The sequence below is a fragment of the Anolis sagrei genome, chromosome 9, assembly GCF_037176765.1.
Source record: "Anolis sagrei isolate rAnoSag1 chromosome 9, rAnoSag1.mat, whole genome shotgun sequence".
NCBI lineage: Eukaryota > Metazoa > Chordata > Lepidosauria > Squamata > Dactyloidae > Anolis > Anolis sagrei.
Window position 1 is genome coordinate 22663847 of NC_090029.1, and position 17588 is coordinate 22681434.

General features: G+C 48.2%; 1 protein-coding gene across 1 annotated transcript; it reads left to right on the top strand.

Annotated features, from left to right (window-relative positions):
* Nucleotides 1–279: 279 nt before the first annotated feature.
* On the top strand, nt 280–16170 carry UNC45A (unc-45 myosin chaperone A). The gene is made up of 19 exons (XM_060755457.2): nt 280–531; nt 627–663; nt 2417–2592; nt 2809–2901; nt 3680–3847; nt 5297–5468; nt 5667–5837; nt 5920–6091; nt 6277–6577; nt 7051–7145; nt 7376–7517; nt 8847–8987; nt 9587–9714; nt 10025–10091; nt 10181–10294; nt 11672–11787; nt 11884–12001; nt 12091–12246; nt 13802–16170. Exons 1-19 carry the CDS (start codon nt 343–345, stop codon nt 14063–14065), a joined length of 2820 nt encoding a protein of 939 aa, XP_060611440.2. The 5' UTR covers nt 280–342; the 3' UTR covers nt 14066–16170.
* Nucleotides 16171–17588: the final 1418 nt, after the last annotated feature.

A 17588-nucleotide genomic window follows, 5' to 3' on the forward strand; every position in this document is an offset into this window, starting at 1 on the left:
CCAGCCATGAAAGCCTTCGACAATACAATGGGTCCTCCCTTCTTCCGCTCCGCCTGACTAAGGCCTCTCCTTCCCTTTCTTCCTTAGCGGAAGGGCCCTCCCTGCTCCCCCAGCGCTGGCGGCGGGGCTCTACGGCGTCCTCCTCCTGGCGCTCATGGCCCTCGACGGGCTCCACTTCTGTCACACCCGACGCAACTTCCGCTTCCGCCTCCAAGCCCGCGCCAGACAACTTTTCTTCCGCATCCGCTGCTGCGCCCTACTCCAGACCGGAAGTGACGTGAGAGTGGAAGGCGACAAGGTAAGACATCAGGGCGGTCTACCCTGACGTCACCTGAGCGCGCCATGGCGGAGACAGCTGAGGCTTCCACTGCCTCTTCGGAGCTTCGCCGCGAAGGGAATGTGCTCTACCAGGCTGGGCGCTTCGAGGAGGCCCTGGCCGTGTACACCCGCGCCCTCGGCCTCTGCAGCCTGGAGGAACGCGCCGAGAAGGGCCTCTTACACCGGAACCGTGCCGCCTGCGCGCTCAAGCTGGTCAGGGCCCGAAATGGGGAGGGCGCAGAGTGGGGGAGACGGGGCCTTAAGCGGGGCCTGCCTCCTCACCCTCTCTCTCCCCCTTTCTCTCGCAGGAGGACTATGCCCAAGCCGAGCTGGATGCCTCCGAAGGTAAGGAGCCCAAGAGGCTGGCTGGCCGGGTGGGGCAATGGCTCTAGGATTCTATAGTTCAGGCATGGGCCAACGTAGAATCATAGAGTCGGAAGGGACCTCATGGGCCATCCAGTCCAACCCCATTCTGCCAAGAAGCAGGAATATTGCATTCAAAGCATCCCCGACAGATGGCCATCCAGCCTCTGTTTCAAAGCTTCCAAAGAAAGAGCCTCCATCACGCTCCGGAGCAGAGAGTTCCACTGCTGAATGGCTCCCACAGTCAGGAAGTTATTTCTCGTGTTCAGATGGAATCTCTTTTCTTGTAGTTTGAAGCCATTATTCCACATCCTAGTCTTCAGGGCAGCAGAAAACAAGCTTGCTCCCTCCTCCCTATGACTTCCTCTCACATATTTATACAGGGCTATCATGTCTCCTCTCAGCCTTCTCTTCTTCAGGCTAAACATGCCCATCTCTTTAAGCCGCTCCTCATAGGGCTTGTTCTCCAGACCCTTGAGCATTTCAGTCCTCCTCCTCTGGACACATTCCAGCTTGTCAATATCTCTCTTCATACATACATAGGCTCATGGTCCTTACCAGATCCGTGAGTGTATGTGGTTCTCCTTTCAATGATATCACCCTGTAGCCTATCATCCAATAAGTATCCATGCCATTTGCAATTATTTGATTCCCCATCCGCTTGGCTCTGCCCACCTTGACGTGCTTCCGGACCACCTGGGTGCGCTCCAGGCGCTGCTCCTCGGAGATGCCGATCTCCTCCCAGATGTCATGCAGGTGCCTCAAGGCCTGGCTCAGGCAGGCCACCGACTCATCTGCCAGGACCTCGCTGCAGGGAAGCGGAAGCAAAGTTAGGAGGGGGCCCCAAATGCCATGTAGTCCAGGCATGGGCAAGCATCAGCCCTCCCTCCAAGTGTTTTGGACTCTAACTCCCACAATTCCTAACAGCCTCAGGCCCTTTCTTTTTCCCCCTCAGCTGCTTAAGCCAGACCTCTGATTGGCGGAGAAAGAAAATGAGAAACACACACAGGGAAAACGTTCAACTCCCATCATGCCCCGGGAGGGAACACAAGGCTCCTTCAATACTTGTGTAGCACGAAGTGCTGCTGGGAAAGCGAGTTCCAATTTGCCTCGAATGTGCAACTGGGGAGGACTTTCAGAAAGGGATGTCTAAACAAGGCCTGGACTACCTTGGGCCCTCCAAGTGTTTTGGACTTCTTCCAACTACACCAGTGGTTCTCAACCTTTAGGTAAAGAGCCCCCGGTGGCACAGTTGGTTAAACCCATGTGCTGGCAGGACTGAAGACCGAGAGGTCACAGGTTCGAATCCTGGGAGAGCGCAGATGAGCTCCCTCTATCAGCTCCAGCTCCTCATGTGGGGACATGAGAGAAGCCTCCCACAAGAATGGTAAAAACATCAAAACATCTGGGTGTCCCCTGGGCAATGTCCTTGCAGACGGCCAATTCTCTCACACCAGAGGCGTCTTGTAGTTTCTCAAGTTGCTTCTGACAACCCCAAGAAAAAAAAACAAACCTGTAGATCCCCAGGTGTTTTGGCCTACAACTCCCAGAAATCCCAGCCAGTTTACCAGCAGTTAGAGTTTCTGGGAGTTGAAGGCCAAAACATCTGGGGACCCATAGATTGAGAACCACTGAACTATCCATATTCATTATTACTATGGCTATTATTATTGAGAATAGATGACCCGCGGGATCCCCTGATTCTGTTATTCTGCAATTCTTTCCATTTCTCTAGCCCTCAAAGTGGATGGGCGGGATGTTAAGAGCCTCTTCCGCCGCAGCCAGGCCCTCCAGCAGCTGGGCCGCCCAGACCAGGCCATCCAGGACCTGCAGCGCTGCATCAGCCTGGAGCCCCGGAACAAGGCCTTCCAGGAGGCCCTGCGCAGCCTTGGCAGCAGCATGCAGGAGAAGGTAGGAGTGGGCGGGTGAACAAGGTGGTGGCTGCTGCTGCAGGAAACAAGCAACACCCTGTGGCCCCAAAGGAGTCCCTCTCCACAGCCAGCCCTCCCTGGCCTTGCCCAAGGTGCAGGGACTCCCCAAATTGGGGCTGGCCTCCTTCCCCACAGTCCCTAGAGAGGCTTGAAGCCGGACAGAGGAAGCCAAGCGCCTCTATTCACTTTGTCTCAGATGAGAAACATGTCCTGCACCGACTCCAAAGTGGAACAGATGTTCAAGTTGCTGCTTGACAACGAAGAGAAGGATCTGGACAAGAAACAAAAGGTGGCTCTTCTGTGGGGAAGGGAGGGGCACGAGGCATTGCCTCATGGAGAAGAGGGTGGGGCTGTGCTAGTGCAGACCTGTGCAACAGCTAGAATTAGAGGGTATTGTGCAAGGACTCAACATGCAGCACTAGAAGGATATGCCCCTTAGTCGGCTTAAGGTAGATACTTAATTACGCATAGTTTCGTTGCACTGTGATGACAGAAGCATCATGGCTGGGGTTCCCCAAGGGGGAAATCTCTGCTCTTTCTTGTTTCTCTGTTTTGGTTCTGGAGAAGCCCAGCTAATGCTGTTCTCTGCTCTTGTCATGGATTCCATCAGCTGTTACTGAGAATTGCTGACAACAGCAGAGTTCTCCCGTACCAGTTTCAAGGCTGGAGAGAGATAGCACCTGAACATTTCTGCAAGTCTTCTGTGAGAAAAGGACTGACTGGAGCCTGAGAAAGAAATGGTAATGAGAACCAACAGAGAGCTGGTTGAACCCTGGAGAACCAGCTCTGTTAGTTCTCATTATCATTCCTTTCTAGAGAAAAGATTCAAGGGAGTCAAAAACTAGAATTTTGGCATGCAATCTTCATTATCGTTGAGCTGTAAAGATTTATTTCTGAGAACCCGTTGTGAGTGATTCTGGATTGCTAGAAAGGTTATGCAGTACATAACAGTGTTCTCTTTAGTATGACCTGTGTGTGCACGTATGTGCATGGGGATCTCTGTTAAATGGGGGGCTAGGGAGCGAGTATTGCTTGCCATACTGAGCAGCCCTTGTCTTCCTGGCCAGGCAGCTCAGAACCTCATTGTTTTGGCTCGTGAGGAAGCTGGGGCAGAGAAGATTTTCCAAAACGATGGTGTGCGCCTGTTGCTGCAGCTCTTGGACACAGGCCGGCTAGACATGACGCTGGCAGCCCTCCGGACTCTCGCTGGCCTTTGCCAGGGGCACCGCTCCCGGGTGAGTGAGCACGGGCACAGGCCTTTCAGCAGGTTCTCTGGAAGAATTCAGAAATGGGTTGCAATGACAGAATAAAGGCATTCTTATCAGATTAGGAGGTAAAGCTCATTTTGATCAGAATTCAAAATGACCTTAACAGATTAGAGAGCTGGGCCAACACTAACAAAATGAATTTCAACAAGGACAAATGTAAAATGAAAGTCAAAGATACAGGATGGGGGAGGCCTGGCTCAACAGCAGTGCATGTGAGAAAGATCTTGGAGTATCAGTGGACAACAAGTAGAACTAAGGCCAATAGTGTGATGCAGTAACTAAAAAAACCAGTGGTATTTTGGGCTGCATCAAAAGGAGTCTAGTGTCTAGATCAGGCCAGGGCAAACTTCAGCCCTCTAGGTGTTTTGGACTTCAAGTCCCACAATTCCTAACAGCTGGTAGGCCATGCCCATGCTTGGTCTACATCAAGGGAAGTAATGGTGCCTCTCTATTCTGCTTTGGTTACACATCACCTGGAATACTGTGTCCAATTCTGGGCACCACAGTTCAAAAGAGATTCCATCAAATTAGCAGAACACACCTGAAAGGGATTCAAGAGGCCTTATCCAGACCATTACCTAAACACAAGTCGACGTAAGTGCTAAGGCTGTGTCACCAGGAGTATAGTGTCCAAACTGAGGGAAATAGCAGTAAGGCCGTTCTGTTTAGACAGCATCTGGACTGCTATATCCATTTTGGGGCATCAAGAAGAGCAACTGAGGGAATTGGCTATATTTACCTTGGAGCAGCAAAGACTGAGTAGAGTGTTGTATGGTTTCTGGGCTGTATGGCTGTGTTCTATTTATTTTTATTTATTTACCATATTTTCTCATCCATGGAGGGGACTCAACACGGCCTTACAACAGGCAGCAATTTTATGCCATGCACACATATATCAAACAAACAATGACAATTAAAACCAAACAATTTAAATGTGAATTATTAAAACATATTTATTTATTTATTGTTTGTTTACTGCATTTGTATACTGCCTTTCTCAGCCAGAGGCGACTCAAGGCAGTTCAATTAAAATCATGCCATCCAAAACATAATCCAGGGCCACTCCATTTGTCAATCATCTTGATTCGTAGTCACTTATTGCACTGCTCCAATTACTTGTCAAAAGCTTGGTCCCAAAGCCACATCTTAAGTTTTTTCCTGAAGGTCAGGCGAGAAGAGGCTGATCTGATTCTAGCAGCATTTTCTCGTGATGTTTTGCCTGCATCTGGCTGGCATCTTCAGAGGCATGGTAGTCATTTTTAAATACCCAAAGGGATGTCATGTAGAAGAAGGAGGAAGCTTGTAGTACCTTACATCTGTAAGATTTGGTTGTTCTAAGATACAGATTCCGGACAGGACAGAAGGACAGATAGCTCCAGCTGTTCCTAAGTGATGGCTGCCCTTTTTTTCTTGCAGACGATGGCAATCCTGACTGAGTTGGGACCTGAGCGCCTCTTTGCAGTTCTAGAGATGGAGGCTGAGCAGGTCTGCTTGGCTGCTTACAACCTGCTGCAGGTTGTGTTTGATGCACTTAAGGAGGGGCTGCAGAAAGAGGAGCTTGGCAAGAAGGACAACATCTTGGTGCCTGGTGAGGTCCTGCATGTTTGGCATTGGAGGGCAGGGCTCTGGCTTCAGCTTCTACAAGTTGAGCAGAATGGTCCCTTTTTTCTCCCTTTCAGCGAGCCAGATTTCTTAGTGGCTGTTGCTGTATATTTCAGTAAGGAACTGCGTGTCCCTTGCCAATTCAGACATTGATAGTCCCCCTTTTTTGTTTCTGCTTGCACAGATACAGCCAAAGAATTGAAATTGCTTCTCCGGCGTCTTCTGGAGGCTCTGACCAGGGATAGAATCTCTGGCTATGGTCGGGACAGCCTCCTCAACTTGCTTATCAACAAGGTGCCTCGGAAATCCCCACAGGACCCTAACAACTGCCTGACCCTCTGGGTCATTGACCAGGGTAAGCACACCATATAGGGGACTGTCTCTTTCTCCTTTGACTTCTCCTGAGCCTCCCAGTGAGCACACACTTCTCTTTGCAGGTCTCAAAGACATCCTGGAGGTCGGGGGCACTGTCAGTCAGAGCCCTGAGGGCCTGCAGGTAACTGAGAACACCCACATGACTGCCGCTGTCCTCCTCAACAAGCTCTATGGAGACCTGAAATGTGATGCGGAGAGGGAAAACTTCCACCGGCTTTGTGAGGATTATGTCAGGTGCGGCTGGGCAAAGCATGTGCGTGGTGTGTGAGCTTTTGGTGCATGTCTAAGAAGCTGAGGATCGCAGGGGGGCTGGAGGTGCTCAACTGCCTCTTGACTGCAGCCAAAGCAAGTTTTGGTGTGACGACTGAGGCCGTGCTAGCAACCTGCAAACCTTGAGGTGTCCTCTGTTTCCCTCCCAGGGGCTGGTTCCAGGACCACGGGATCCCAGGGCAGCTCAGGGCCATCCAGACAGTGTCCTGCCTCCTGCAAGGTCCAGCTGAGGCCGGGAACCGGGTGCTGGAACTGAGCGGTGTCATGGAAGGCATGCTGGCTTTGTGTGCCTCTTCAAAGGAGGCGGAGCAGCTGGTGGCGGTGGAGGCCCTGATCCATGCGGCAGACAAGGCCAAGCGCGCCACCTTCATCACCGCCAATGGTGTGACACTTCTCAAGGAGATCTACAAGCACAGCCCGCGCGACACCATCCGGATCCGTGCCTTAGTGGTGAGAGGAAGGGAGGACAGGCTTCTGGGGGCCTTCCTGTGTCTTCCCTAAGAATGAGGGACAGCCCTACTGCAGTGCACTTGTTACACTCTTGTTGAAGGCTGATATTTGAAAAGTGAATTTTAGAAGTAGTGGTTTCCAAACTTTTTTAGACCAGGGACCACTTTCCAACATTAGTACCAAAAGGGTTACGAATCAGTTTTTGGTCAACTTTAGATTTGGCTTGGTAATTTGGGGTGCTGATTGAGAAAATTGCATTGGATTGAAGTTTGGTTGCACGTGTGTGTCAATCTGAAACTATAAAACTCATGATGCAGGACAGTCAAGGGTGGTACTACACTTTTGCAATTTGGCAGCCACCCCTTAGTGTTTTTCTGCATAATTATTGTATTTCTAATCTCGTTTCCCATTTCTGATTGGGAATAGAGACTACAAATATTTGGGTGCTGTTCCTCAACACTCTCTGTTTGCAGGGCCTCTGTAAGCTGGGCTCAGCAGGAGGCACAGACTTCAGCATGAAGCAGTTTGCTGAGGGCTCCACCCTGAAGCTGGCCCGTCAGTGCCGCAAGTGAGTGTATATGAGGATTTGGAGGAAGATCATGTCTTCGCTGACTGCAAGGAGGCCTGACTCCTTTCTGCACCATTTTTTCTGGGTCATGCAGTGAAGACAGGGGGAGTTCACTGCCCCATTTGCTCCCTGCCTCCATCTCTTTCCCCTCTTGGTTGGTGTTATTGTGGAGGGCGGCTGAGGGAGCGAGGGACTGTTTGTAATCTGACTGCTCCCTTCCCTGTCTCCAGGTGGCTCTGCAATGAGGCCATGGACCATGGCACACGGCACTGGGCTGCAGAGGGCCTGGCCTTCCTCACTTTGGATGCCGATGTTAAGGAGGAGCTTCTGGAGGATAAGGCAGCACTACAGGCGCTTTTCCACCTGGCCAGGGTGAGGCTGGAGCTGGACTGAGAGCCACCATGTCTGCTTCTGGATTTCTGCTCCTCTGCCCCTGACGCAGCTGGGAACCACGCTCTGCCCAATTGTTGTAGAATGTGGCTCTGAGGGAGTTCAGCAGTTAGAAGAGGCATTCCTTTCTGCCCTGCTTGTTTCAGGAGTGACACAATTGCCTCCTCAGAGCCTGCGGGAGATCTTTTCTTCCTTCAACTGGCAAAACAAGTGTCTGGTTTCCCCTGTGGTCAAGGGTTAGTTGGGCATGTCCTGAAGAACCCCTCCTCTCTCCCCAAACTGCATAACGAGCTGTTAGGGAATCTGAGCTGTTAAGTTGGGATGATTGCACCATAAATATAGCAGAGTACCAGAAGTTAACTTCATAACCAGCACTAACTTATATGTGATGAGCTGGGATAAGCTTCTGTTCCTTAAGATGGCAGAGTCAGAACTTTATGTTCAAAAAAATTTATTGAAGTAAAATAAATACATTATTGATAGAAAGAGTCTTGGAGTCTAACTAGCTTACTAAATCTCCTCTTCTAAGAAAAGTCAAAAGTCAAAAAGGTCCATGCAGCTACATTTTGTCTATAGAGAGGCAAAATGCATCCTTACTGGAAGGATGGAAAAAGCAGAAGAGACCATGGTGGAGACTGCATGGTCAACCCAAGGGCATAAAACTTAAAAAAGAAGTTCCCTCACAGAATTCCATTGCTACATCATCAAAGGAAAGGAGACAGTGACAAGGAGAAAGAGTAAAGACAAAGCCCTTTCTGAGAAAACATGCATAGGAATGTAGAGGGAGGAATCCCTCAGCCTAATCCCATCTTTTCTAGCTACTCATTGTGGTCTGGAAACTTGATGACACAAAGGACTTGTACAGTCCAGGGATGAAACCTAACATTGGCAAATTAGTGCTCCAGGGAGAGACACTGGCAGGGTCTCCATGTCCTGGGCTCTTCTCTATGTAAAGACTCCTTTAGGTGTCTTGGTCCCAACTTGCAGATCAAACAGGAACAGCCAAGTAATGAAGTGAGATAGCAATACAGACCAAAGCCATTTCATTGGCCATTGCACTCAAGCTTTTTTTCTTGTTAACCAATCAGGAAAGAGGTTGACAAAAGGTTCTTGGTGCGCTAAACTCCTTCCTGCCAACAGCTCAGGTACCACTTCTGAAATGTATTTGAAGGCTGGCCCACCCAGGGCAGGACAGCCCTCTAGTCTTGAGATGGTGGAAGGGTGTGCGATGATTCCTGGGTGCCCCAAAGTAATGAATCTGAGTCACTTCCCTCTCTCTCCCCTAATCTTTGCTTTCTCAATCCTCCCCAGTCAGAGAACCAGAGTTCCCTCTTTGCTGTGGCCTCCACACTGGTGAACTGTACCAACAGCTATGACCACGAAGAGCCAGACCCTCAGATGGTGGAGCTGGCCAAGTATGCTAAGCAGCACATCCCTGAGAAGCACCCAAAGGTGACCGGGCTGAGGGAACAGGTGGGGTGGGAGGCAAGGCTGGGCTATATCTCTCCCTGGACCTCTCTGCTGACTTCCTCTGGTGAGGACAAGATGCTCCTTTATGGCCTGGGCTGTAGAAGGGATGCACATGTGTCTGTCCAAAGCTTTGCATTGGGGCAACTGCTGCAGAGGGACCACAAAACCCTGGAGTAAAGGCAGGGGGTGGGTGTTGGAATTCAGCCCCATACTGCCGAAGTCTCAAGTCCTCAATGAATAGTCTGAGGGTTTCCCCTTTCCCCCATGTCTCCTGAAGGACAGTTGGAATGTATCTATTTTGTTTTTCTCTCTCTGTTGGTACTCTCATTCTGATTGGTTGTGTAGAATGAATACTTTTCTGCTGCAAGCCTTTACTTTTGAATCTTTGATTATGCCGTGTGTGACTCAGAGAGATGTGGTGCTAGGATGATTTTACCCTCTCTTGAAACCTTAGAAGAGACAGGTGTTAGAGTAATTCAGACCCAGTTCTTGATTATTAAGAAATGCAGTTATTTCTTATTATTGTAAACAAACCTACCCACAGGACTCTGCTCACATTTTGGGTCCCTCTTGTTGTGTAGGACAAGCCAGAGTTTGTGCATCGGCGTGTGAAGAAGTTGCTTGGTGCTGGCATGGTGTCAGCCCTCACTTGCATGATGAAGAAGGAGAGCGTAGCCCTGAGCCCTGCCTGCCGGGAGCTCATTTCCAGGTTAGGACCCTACTCCATCGTGGCCAGGTGGGAAGCCTTGGAATTGTGGGCCCAGGAAGGTCACCTAGTTCTGCCTCAGAGCAATGCTATGGAAGCTTAGACCACCTTCCAGCTATTGAAAGATGGCTGTCATGTTGATTCTGACTGTCCTCCAGGCTAAATGCAGACAACTCCCTCAACTGGTCTGGAGTGCAATCCCTGTGGGCTGCCTGGTGCAGCACCCTCATACAATAGGGGGCGGGGGTCCGGGTTAGTGTGGGCACCTGCCATCATTTGGGGAGGGGCCTCATTGTGCCTTCTCTGTGCCTAGAGTGTTCCTGGCTGCTGTGGAAGATCCAGAGGACAGGGGTGCTGTGGTGGCTGCTGGAGGGGGAAAGGTGAGCACCACCCCTCCTTCCTCTCCTTTGGCCAGTGTCACTGCTATGCTGGTGCTGCCACGTGACCATTCACTTTTTCCCTGTGTTAGGCTCTCATCCCTTTGGCCTTGGAGGGCACTGACGTTGGGCAGACCAAGGCGGCCCAAGCCTTGGCCAAGATCGCCATCACCACCGCTCCAGAGATGGCCTTCCCGGGCGAGCGGGTTAGTGTGGAGGGAGGGGCTGTGCTGCCAAGCAAGTGTGTCTGTGTGTGGGGAGGTCCCCCTGAGAATATTGAGGATAATGAATGGCTCATGACCTGTAAGGATTGCAACTCATCAGGGGTAGGAGAGTTTGAGAGGAATATTCCTTGAGTTTATATGATGCTTTAGGAGGCAAAGGTTGAGGTAGACTTCTTTTAGAATAACAATGCTTGTTTAATGTGTCGTCAAAGGCTTTCATTACAGTGAGTTTTCCAGGCTGTCTTGCCATGTTCCAGAAGCATTCTCTCCTGACATTTTGCCTGCATCTATGGCAGGCATCCTCAGAGGTTGATGGGTCTGTTGGAAAACTAGGCAAGTGGGGTTTATATATCTGTGGAATGCCCAGGTTGGGAGAAAGAACTCTTGTCTGTTTGAGGCCAGTGTGGATGTTACAATTAGCTACCTTGATTAGCATTGGATATCCTTGCAGCTTCAAAGCCTGGCTGATTGCTGCCTGAGGGAATCCTTTGTTTGTAGGTGTTAGAATCAATCAGGGCCAGCTAACACCTCCAAAAGATCCCCCAGGCAGCAATCAGCTAGGCTTTGAAGCTGCAAGGCCATTAAATGCTAATGAAGGTGGCCAGTTGCAACATTCACACTTGCCTCAAGCAGACAAGAGTTCTTTCTCCCACCCTGGACATTCTACAGACATAAACTTCACATGTCTAGTTTTCCAACAGACATCTCAATCTCTGAGGATGCCTGCCACAGATGTGGGTGAAGGTCAGGAGAGAATGCTTCTGGAACATGGCCATACAGCCTGGAAAACTCACAGCAACTCAATGTTTGTTTACTCATAACATCAACTTCAATTATAAGGGCACATTTCTTTTGAGGGTTAAAGGACTTCAAAAATGTTTGGAGAGTTTGTATCTCAAACACTTATATATACTTTGATTATTTCTTCACATTGTGGAGAGCTGTGTGGAGCAGCATCGTTTGTGAAGAAATAATCACGCACACAGGTACTCTCTGTTGGAGAATGCAACCTCTCAAGCCTCCTCTATGTGATATTTGTCTGTTGTGTAATAATGATTTATTAGTATGTCATTTTGTAACCTGAAGTGTATGTCCTGTTTACAATTTGCAGTTACCTTGTCTCTTTGTTACTGAAGCAGTGGGAGGGGCTGCTATCATCTGACTGACACAGTTATAAAAGGAGTGACATTTAGAGAAGCCAGCTGAGCTTTGAGCCTTGTTAGAGAATATCTGTTGGAGCTAGAAGTTTCTTAGTGTGCAAAAGCTAATGTTAGAAGCTAGTAAACTATTGAGGCTTGAGCGTGTGGGAGCCAGGGCCCCTCTGCGGCAACTTCCACCCAAAGGCTCCCCTTTCTGCAGGTGTATGAGGTGGTCCGTCCCTTGGTGAGCCTCCTGCACCTGAACCGCAGTGGCCTGCAGAACTTTGAGGGGCTGATGGCCCTCACAAACCTGGCTGGGACCAGCGAGCGGCTGAGGTGAGGGGCAGTGGGGCCAGAATGGGAGGGGGACCCCTGGCTGGTGTGGGAGGGGGAACTTTGGGGGTCCTTGCTGACGTACCTTCTGGGCTGCAGGCAGAAGATCGTGAAGGAGAAGGCCCTGCCCATGGTTGAGGGCTACATGTTCGAGGAGCACGACATGATCCGTGTGGCGGCTGTGGAGTGCATGTGCAACTTGGCCCTGAGCCCAGAGGTATGTACAGGGAGGGGGAAGCATTAGGAGGGGACACCAGGAGGACATAGCTCTGCCCCTTCCTTCACTCAGGCCCACTTCTCGCTTAGGTGGCTGAGCTGTTCCTGGCCGAAGGCAGTGATCGGCTGAAGCTGATCGTTCTCTACAGCGGAGAGGAGGATGACCGGCTCCGGCAGGCCGCTTCGGGGACGCTGGCCGTCTTGACGTCGCTGATGCCTGAGATTTGCACCCGCATCCCTCAAGTGGTGAGTGGGGCTTTTCCTCCCAGGCAGGCACAAGCGTGTTTAGCAAGGGGGGGGGGGTCTGTCACCAAGGGGTCACTGACTTTCTCTGGCACATGACCTTCCCTCTGCATGTGGGCAGGAGTAGGCTGCTGCTTGGTGACTAGGACTCCTTAGCAGCCTTCGCCTTGAGTTTGCCAGTTCTCCTTTCTGTGCCACTCCAGTTGGCTGCAGTTGAGGCTCGGTGCCCTAAAATCTATAGTATCCTTATTTTCCAATCAGACACTAGGGATGAGGTGAATATTACTTTATTTATCGTATCAGAAGCAAACTTAGGGTACAGTTTGCAATGTATTTTAAAAACACAAAGTTTTACAACCTTGGCATTATACTAAATGTCATTTGACTAGAAGCTGGTTACTTGGAGTGCCTCTGATGTTGATCTAAGAAGGTTCTCTACTGTGCATGTGGCAGGGCTCAGACTTTATTGTACTAGTGGTCTGTGGTTTGCTTCTCTCCACACTCGCATGTCACGGAATGCACTTTGTGGCCCATTTCATAAGCTTGGCTCTGCATCTCGTGGCACAAGAGCAGAGTCTATTGAATGCCTCCCAAATTACCCAGTCTTCTGTGTGCCCAGGAGGGAGTTTCTCATCTGGTGTCAGCCACTGATTGAGGCCCCAGGTTGTAGCCTGCCACTTTTGGACTCTGGCTTGCTGAGATGTTTCTACAAGTAACTTTGTAAACTTAAAATACAACAGATTAATTTGCAGAATAACAGTAAGATATGAGGTGCAATAGAAAGAGTGCCACGTCAGACTGTTCTGCACCACGGGTTTTAGTTGATCAGAGTAGAGTAAACATGCACACAAACAAACCAAACTTTTCTCTCTTTCCTTCACTTTTCCCTTCCAGCTCTGTCCTTTAAGTTGATGCCGCTCTGTTCCAAAACAATTCTGTTTTCCAAAACAATTGTCCTTGGCTTCACTTTCCCATCTCTTCTAGGTTATTCTTCGCCTTTTCCATACACTTCTCTTACCGCCCTGCAATGCTGTCTTTCTCCAGTTCCTTTGCTCCTTTCACTCCTCCCCTCTCTTTAACTCATTCTCAAAACCTTATAAAATTCACACTTGTAAAATCTCAATCTCTTTACTACTGTTGCCACTCATAAGCCCCCACCCCCCTTTTCCTGGCTCCTTCCTGTGAAAAGAGGGCTTTGCTGGAGAAGCAGAAAGAGACCGACCTTGTGGAGACAAAATGTGGGGTATAAGTAAACATAATAATAATAATAATAATAATAATTATTATTATTATTATTATTATTATAATTGTTATTATAGGGAACTGTCCAACGTTTGATCAAATACAACAGCCAGCAGAGTGATCTTGTGTGTTGTGGACTCATCTTGTTGTATTTCAAATAGTAATAATAATAATAATAATAATAGCATATAGATTTCGTTTGCTGTGACATACTGTGCTTTTGTGTCAATAATAATGATAATGATAATAATATTAATAATAATAATCCTACCTCATCTCATTTCCTTCCTCACTCTCCCCCCCCCCCCCCCCCAAGACTGAGGCTTGGCTGGAGATCCTGCAGGCCCTCCTGCTCAGCCCCAACAGTGCCCTCCAGCACCGGGGTGCAGTGGTCGCCAGGAACATGGTGGCGGCAGACAAGGAGCTGGCAGCGAAGCTGATGGAGACGGAGACGATGGAGATCCTGTCGGCCCTCTGCGGCCTGAAGGACCAGCCCCGGGTGGCCCAAGTGGCCCAGGACTGCATGGCGCAGGCCGTGAGCCTTGGGTTGATCAAGCCGGGTGCCAATGCCGGGGAGTGAGAGAGGGCATCGCATTGGAGGGGTGGGGGCACAAACACTGTGGGGAAGGGGCTTTTTGCATGCCCGGCAGTGGGAAACAGGGGGCCCACACTTCCTGGTCAGGCACTGGCCATGCCTTTTGCTTCTTTACCTTCTTTGCTACCTCCTCACCTGCACTTTGGGGCCATTGTGTTGGGGCTCAGTGAGTCCCTAGTACCTATTTGTTCCAATTATAGGGGATCCAAAATACAGCTTTATTTCTGATCAGAGCAAAACTTGAGGGTGACCAGCAAATGAAAGAAATTGCGCCACCCAATCTGAGATGCAGCTCAGTCCTTTGTATAGTCAGAAGCAAAAACCTGCGCATGAAGCTTTGTTTTTCTTATTTAAAATCTGTTCCATGTATCCTTCTCTCTCTGGTGCCTTTTATCTAACCTTTTACAGCCATTCCTCGCAACGATCCCCCTCCTTTCTTCTTTCCTTCTTGCGCTTCCTCTCTCTGGGCCATAAAAGTCCTTTGAAACCCTTTTACCTACTCTCACCTCTTCTCAATTCCATATCTGAGGCCCTTTCTACACTGCCATATATATTTATATTTATTTAGTATATTTCCATCCCGCTCTCTCTCACCCCGCAGGGGACTCTGAGCGGCTTACAATATGGCAATATTCAGTTCCGCACATTCAACAACCGACAGTACAATACATCATATAGCAATAAAAACATATAAACACCATAAAGTTGTTAAAATATGTCCTAAAGTTGCCATTTGTGTGCTACATTGTGCTGATTCCGTATTGCACACCCCAAACGCCTGATTCCAAAGCCAGGTCTTCACTCGTTTCCTGAAAATCAGGAGGGAGGGGGCCAGTCTGATATCACTGGCGAGGTAGTCCCATAGCTGAGAAGCCACCACTGAGAAAGCCCTGTCTCTCATCCCCACCAGCTGTGCTTGTGATGGGTGTGGGACCAAGAGCAGGGCTTCTCTTGCAGATCTTAACTCTCTAACCCAATGGCTCTCAACCTGTGGGTCCCCAGATGTTTTGACCTTCAACTACCATATATCCTAATAGCTGGTAAGCTGGCTGGGATTTCTGGGAGTTGTAGGCCAAAATACCTGAGGACCCACAGGTTGAGAACTACTGCTCTAAATGGTTCATAGGGAGGGATATGTTTGGACAGGTAAGTTGACTGGAGCTGTTTAGGGCTTTATAGGCCAAAGCCAGCACTTTGAATTATGCTTGGTAGCAGACTGGCATCCAGTGGAGCAGACGTAGCAAGGGGGTTGTATGCTCCCTGTATGTTGCTCCAATGAGCAGCCTGGTTGCTGCCCGTTGGACTACTTGGAGCTTCCGAATAGTCTTCAAAGGCAGCCCCATGTAGAATGCATTGCAGTAGTCTATTTGAGATGTAACAAGAATGTGGACCACCAATAGCCAAATTATCTGCTTTGAACTGGATTATATGGCAGTGTAGAAGGGGCCTAAGACTCCTGCTGTGCTCTGTTTTATTTAGTGAAGAGTTTCAGCTTTCTTTTCAACTTGTCCAGTTCCCTCTTTCCTGTCTCAGTCTTCCATTTCGAAACTTTCTTATAACATCTTTTAAAAATCCATATTTATTAAATTTCATTCTCCCCAGTTGCATGGAGGGGTTCCCCCCTCATTGCTGCACTGGCCCCCCATTTCCTCCCAGTTTTGGCTTCTTGCATTCCTTGGCTACTAAGCATTCCTTGTGGCTAGCCCTGGTTTATTTATTGCATATTGCTGATGGGGGCAAAGGGAGCAGGGCTGGCCTCTTTTCCTGTAATGTGGATTTTGCTCATTTCTCCAAAGACTGATATGAAATGTATATGAATATGCAATGGGGGTGGCAGTGTGAGACGGGACCCAAGTGCCTGCTTCTTTTGGTGCCCAATGGCCTCGAATAGGGAGGAACACAAGAGCTTCACAAACAAAGCACAAAATATGCTACAGGCAAATGCACTGTGACAAAGTTGGTTGGTCGGGAACAGTTTACAGGCCGTCGAGGTGCAAGATTCCTTGTGAAATATGTATAACTATCTCTTTGTTTACAGAGGCCTTCAGTCTGTCTTGGAAACACAAATAAAGGGGCACTTTTTTGCACAATCGCGGGGCTTTGTCTCTTTGGGTCTGAAAGGGTTACGTTGCAACTTAACAAAATTTGAAAAAATATTCTGTGCCTGGTTTGAAAGTGTTATTTCCTATTTAAATGTGCGGTCCTTACTTTGAAAGAGTTGCTCAACTCGCAGAAACATTGTTTTTGTGTAATCAATTAGAAAGGATCCCGAAAGGTCATCTAGTCCAAGCCCTTTCTGCCAAGTAGGAGGACACAATCCAATCCCTCCCAATATATGGCCCTCCAGCCCCATAATAGCAGTTTTATGGAAGCCATAGCCACAGAATCCTCAAATTGGGACCCCCAAAGGTCATTCAGCCTGACCCCCTGCTTTCTGCCACGCAGAGGCACCAGCAAAGCCCTCCCAGCAGATGGCCAACTCAGGCCTGTGATAGAACCAATTATAATATAATATATTGTATATACATATAACATTGAAAATATTATAATGTAATACAATATAATACTAAAATATGATATCATAATTATATATGTTATGTTACATCACGGGCGGCTCAACCCATTACGCAAAGTAAGCATTTGCAGTATAGTTGATTTTGCCCAGGGGCGCTCTTGAGGCGCTCTTGGGGGGAAATAGACCTTGACATATGCATGTATAGTTCACCTACAATCAATGAGGATTCTGAACTCCACCAATGATGGAATTGAACCAAATATGGCACACAGAATTCCCACGACGAACAGAAAATATATATCAGTAATTGGTTTGGGGGGGGGGGGCAAAATACTGTCTGCTTACCATTGAAAATTACCTAGGGTAATTACATGTAATATTACATGTATTACATGTAATATTACTAATATTACAGTATAATGGTTTAGTGCAATATAGTAATATATAACATTAATGTGCTATGGTAATAATATAATATATTGTATATACATATTATATTGATAATATAATGTAATACAATATACTTATAATATAATTATATATGTTATATTACATGTAATATTACATTATAATGGTATAGTGCAATATAGTAATATATAATACTAATATTGTGCTATGGTAATAATATAATATACTAGTTGTCCCCTGTCACACGTTGCTGTGGTTCAGTCTGTTGGTCTAGAAAATAAAGTAATTAGAAAGTGTTGATTTCTAATATATGTAATTTCTTTATGCTTGTGGGTAAATGGTATTTCTTGCTATTTCTTTGTCAATGTTGATGTGGAGAGTGTCTGGTTTGCCCACCCTGGAACATGGAACATATCATTCTCCTTCTTTAAGGGTCCCTTTCAAATCTATGATACTATATATGTGTGTGAATATCTATCTATCTATGGCTGGATGGCTCTTTATCAGGAGGACTTTGATTATGTTTTCTTGCCCTGATGAAGGGAGTTGGACTGGATGGCCTTAAGTATTTTCTGTTGGTCATGG

Excerpts from the sequence above, each read along its gene's own strand:
- UNC45A (XM_060755457.2), top strand. The coding sequence starts at position 343 with ATGGCGGAGACAGCTGAGGCTTCCACTGCCTCTTCGGAGCTTCGCCGC. Across the intron at positions 9,715-10,024 it reads TGCCGGGAGCTCATTTCCAG|AGTGTTCCTGGCTGCTGTGG; the intron begins GTTAGGACCCTA and ends CTCTGTGCCTAG. Across the intron at positions 10,092-10,180 it reads TGGCTGCTGGAGGGGGAAAG|GCTCTCATCCCTTTGGCCTT; the intron begins GTGAGCACCACC and ends TCCCTGTGTTAG.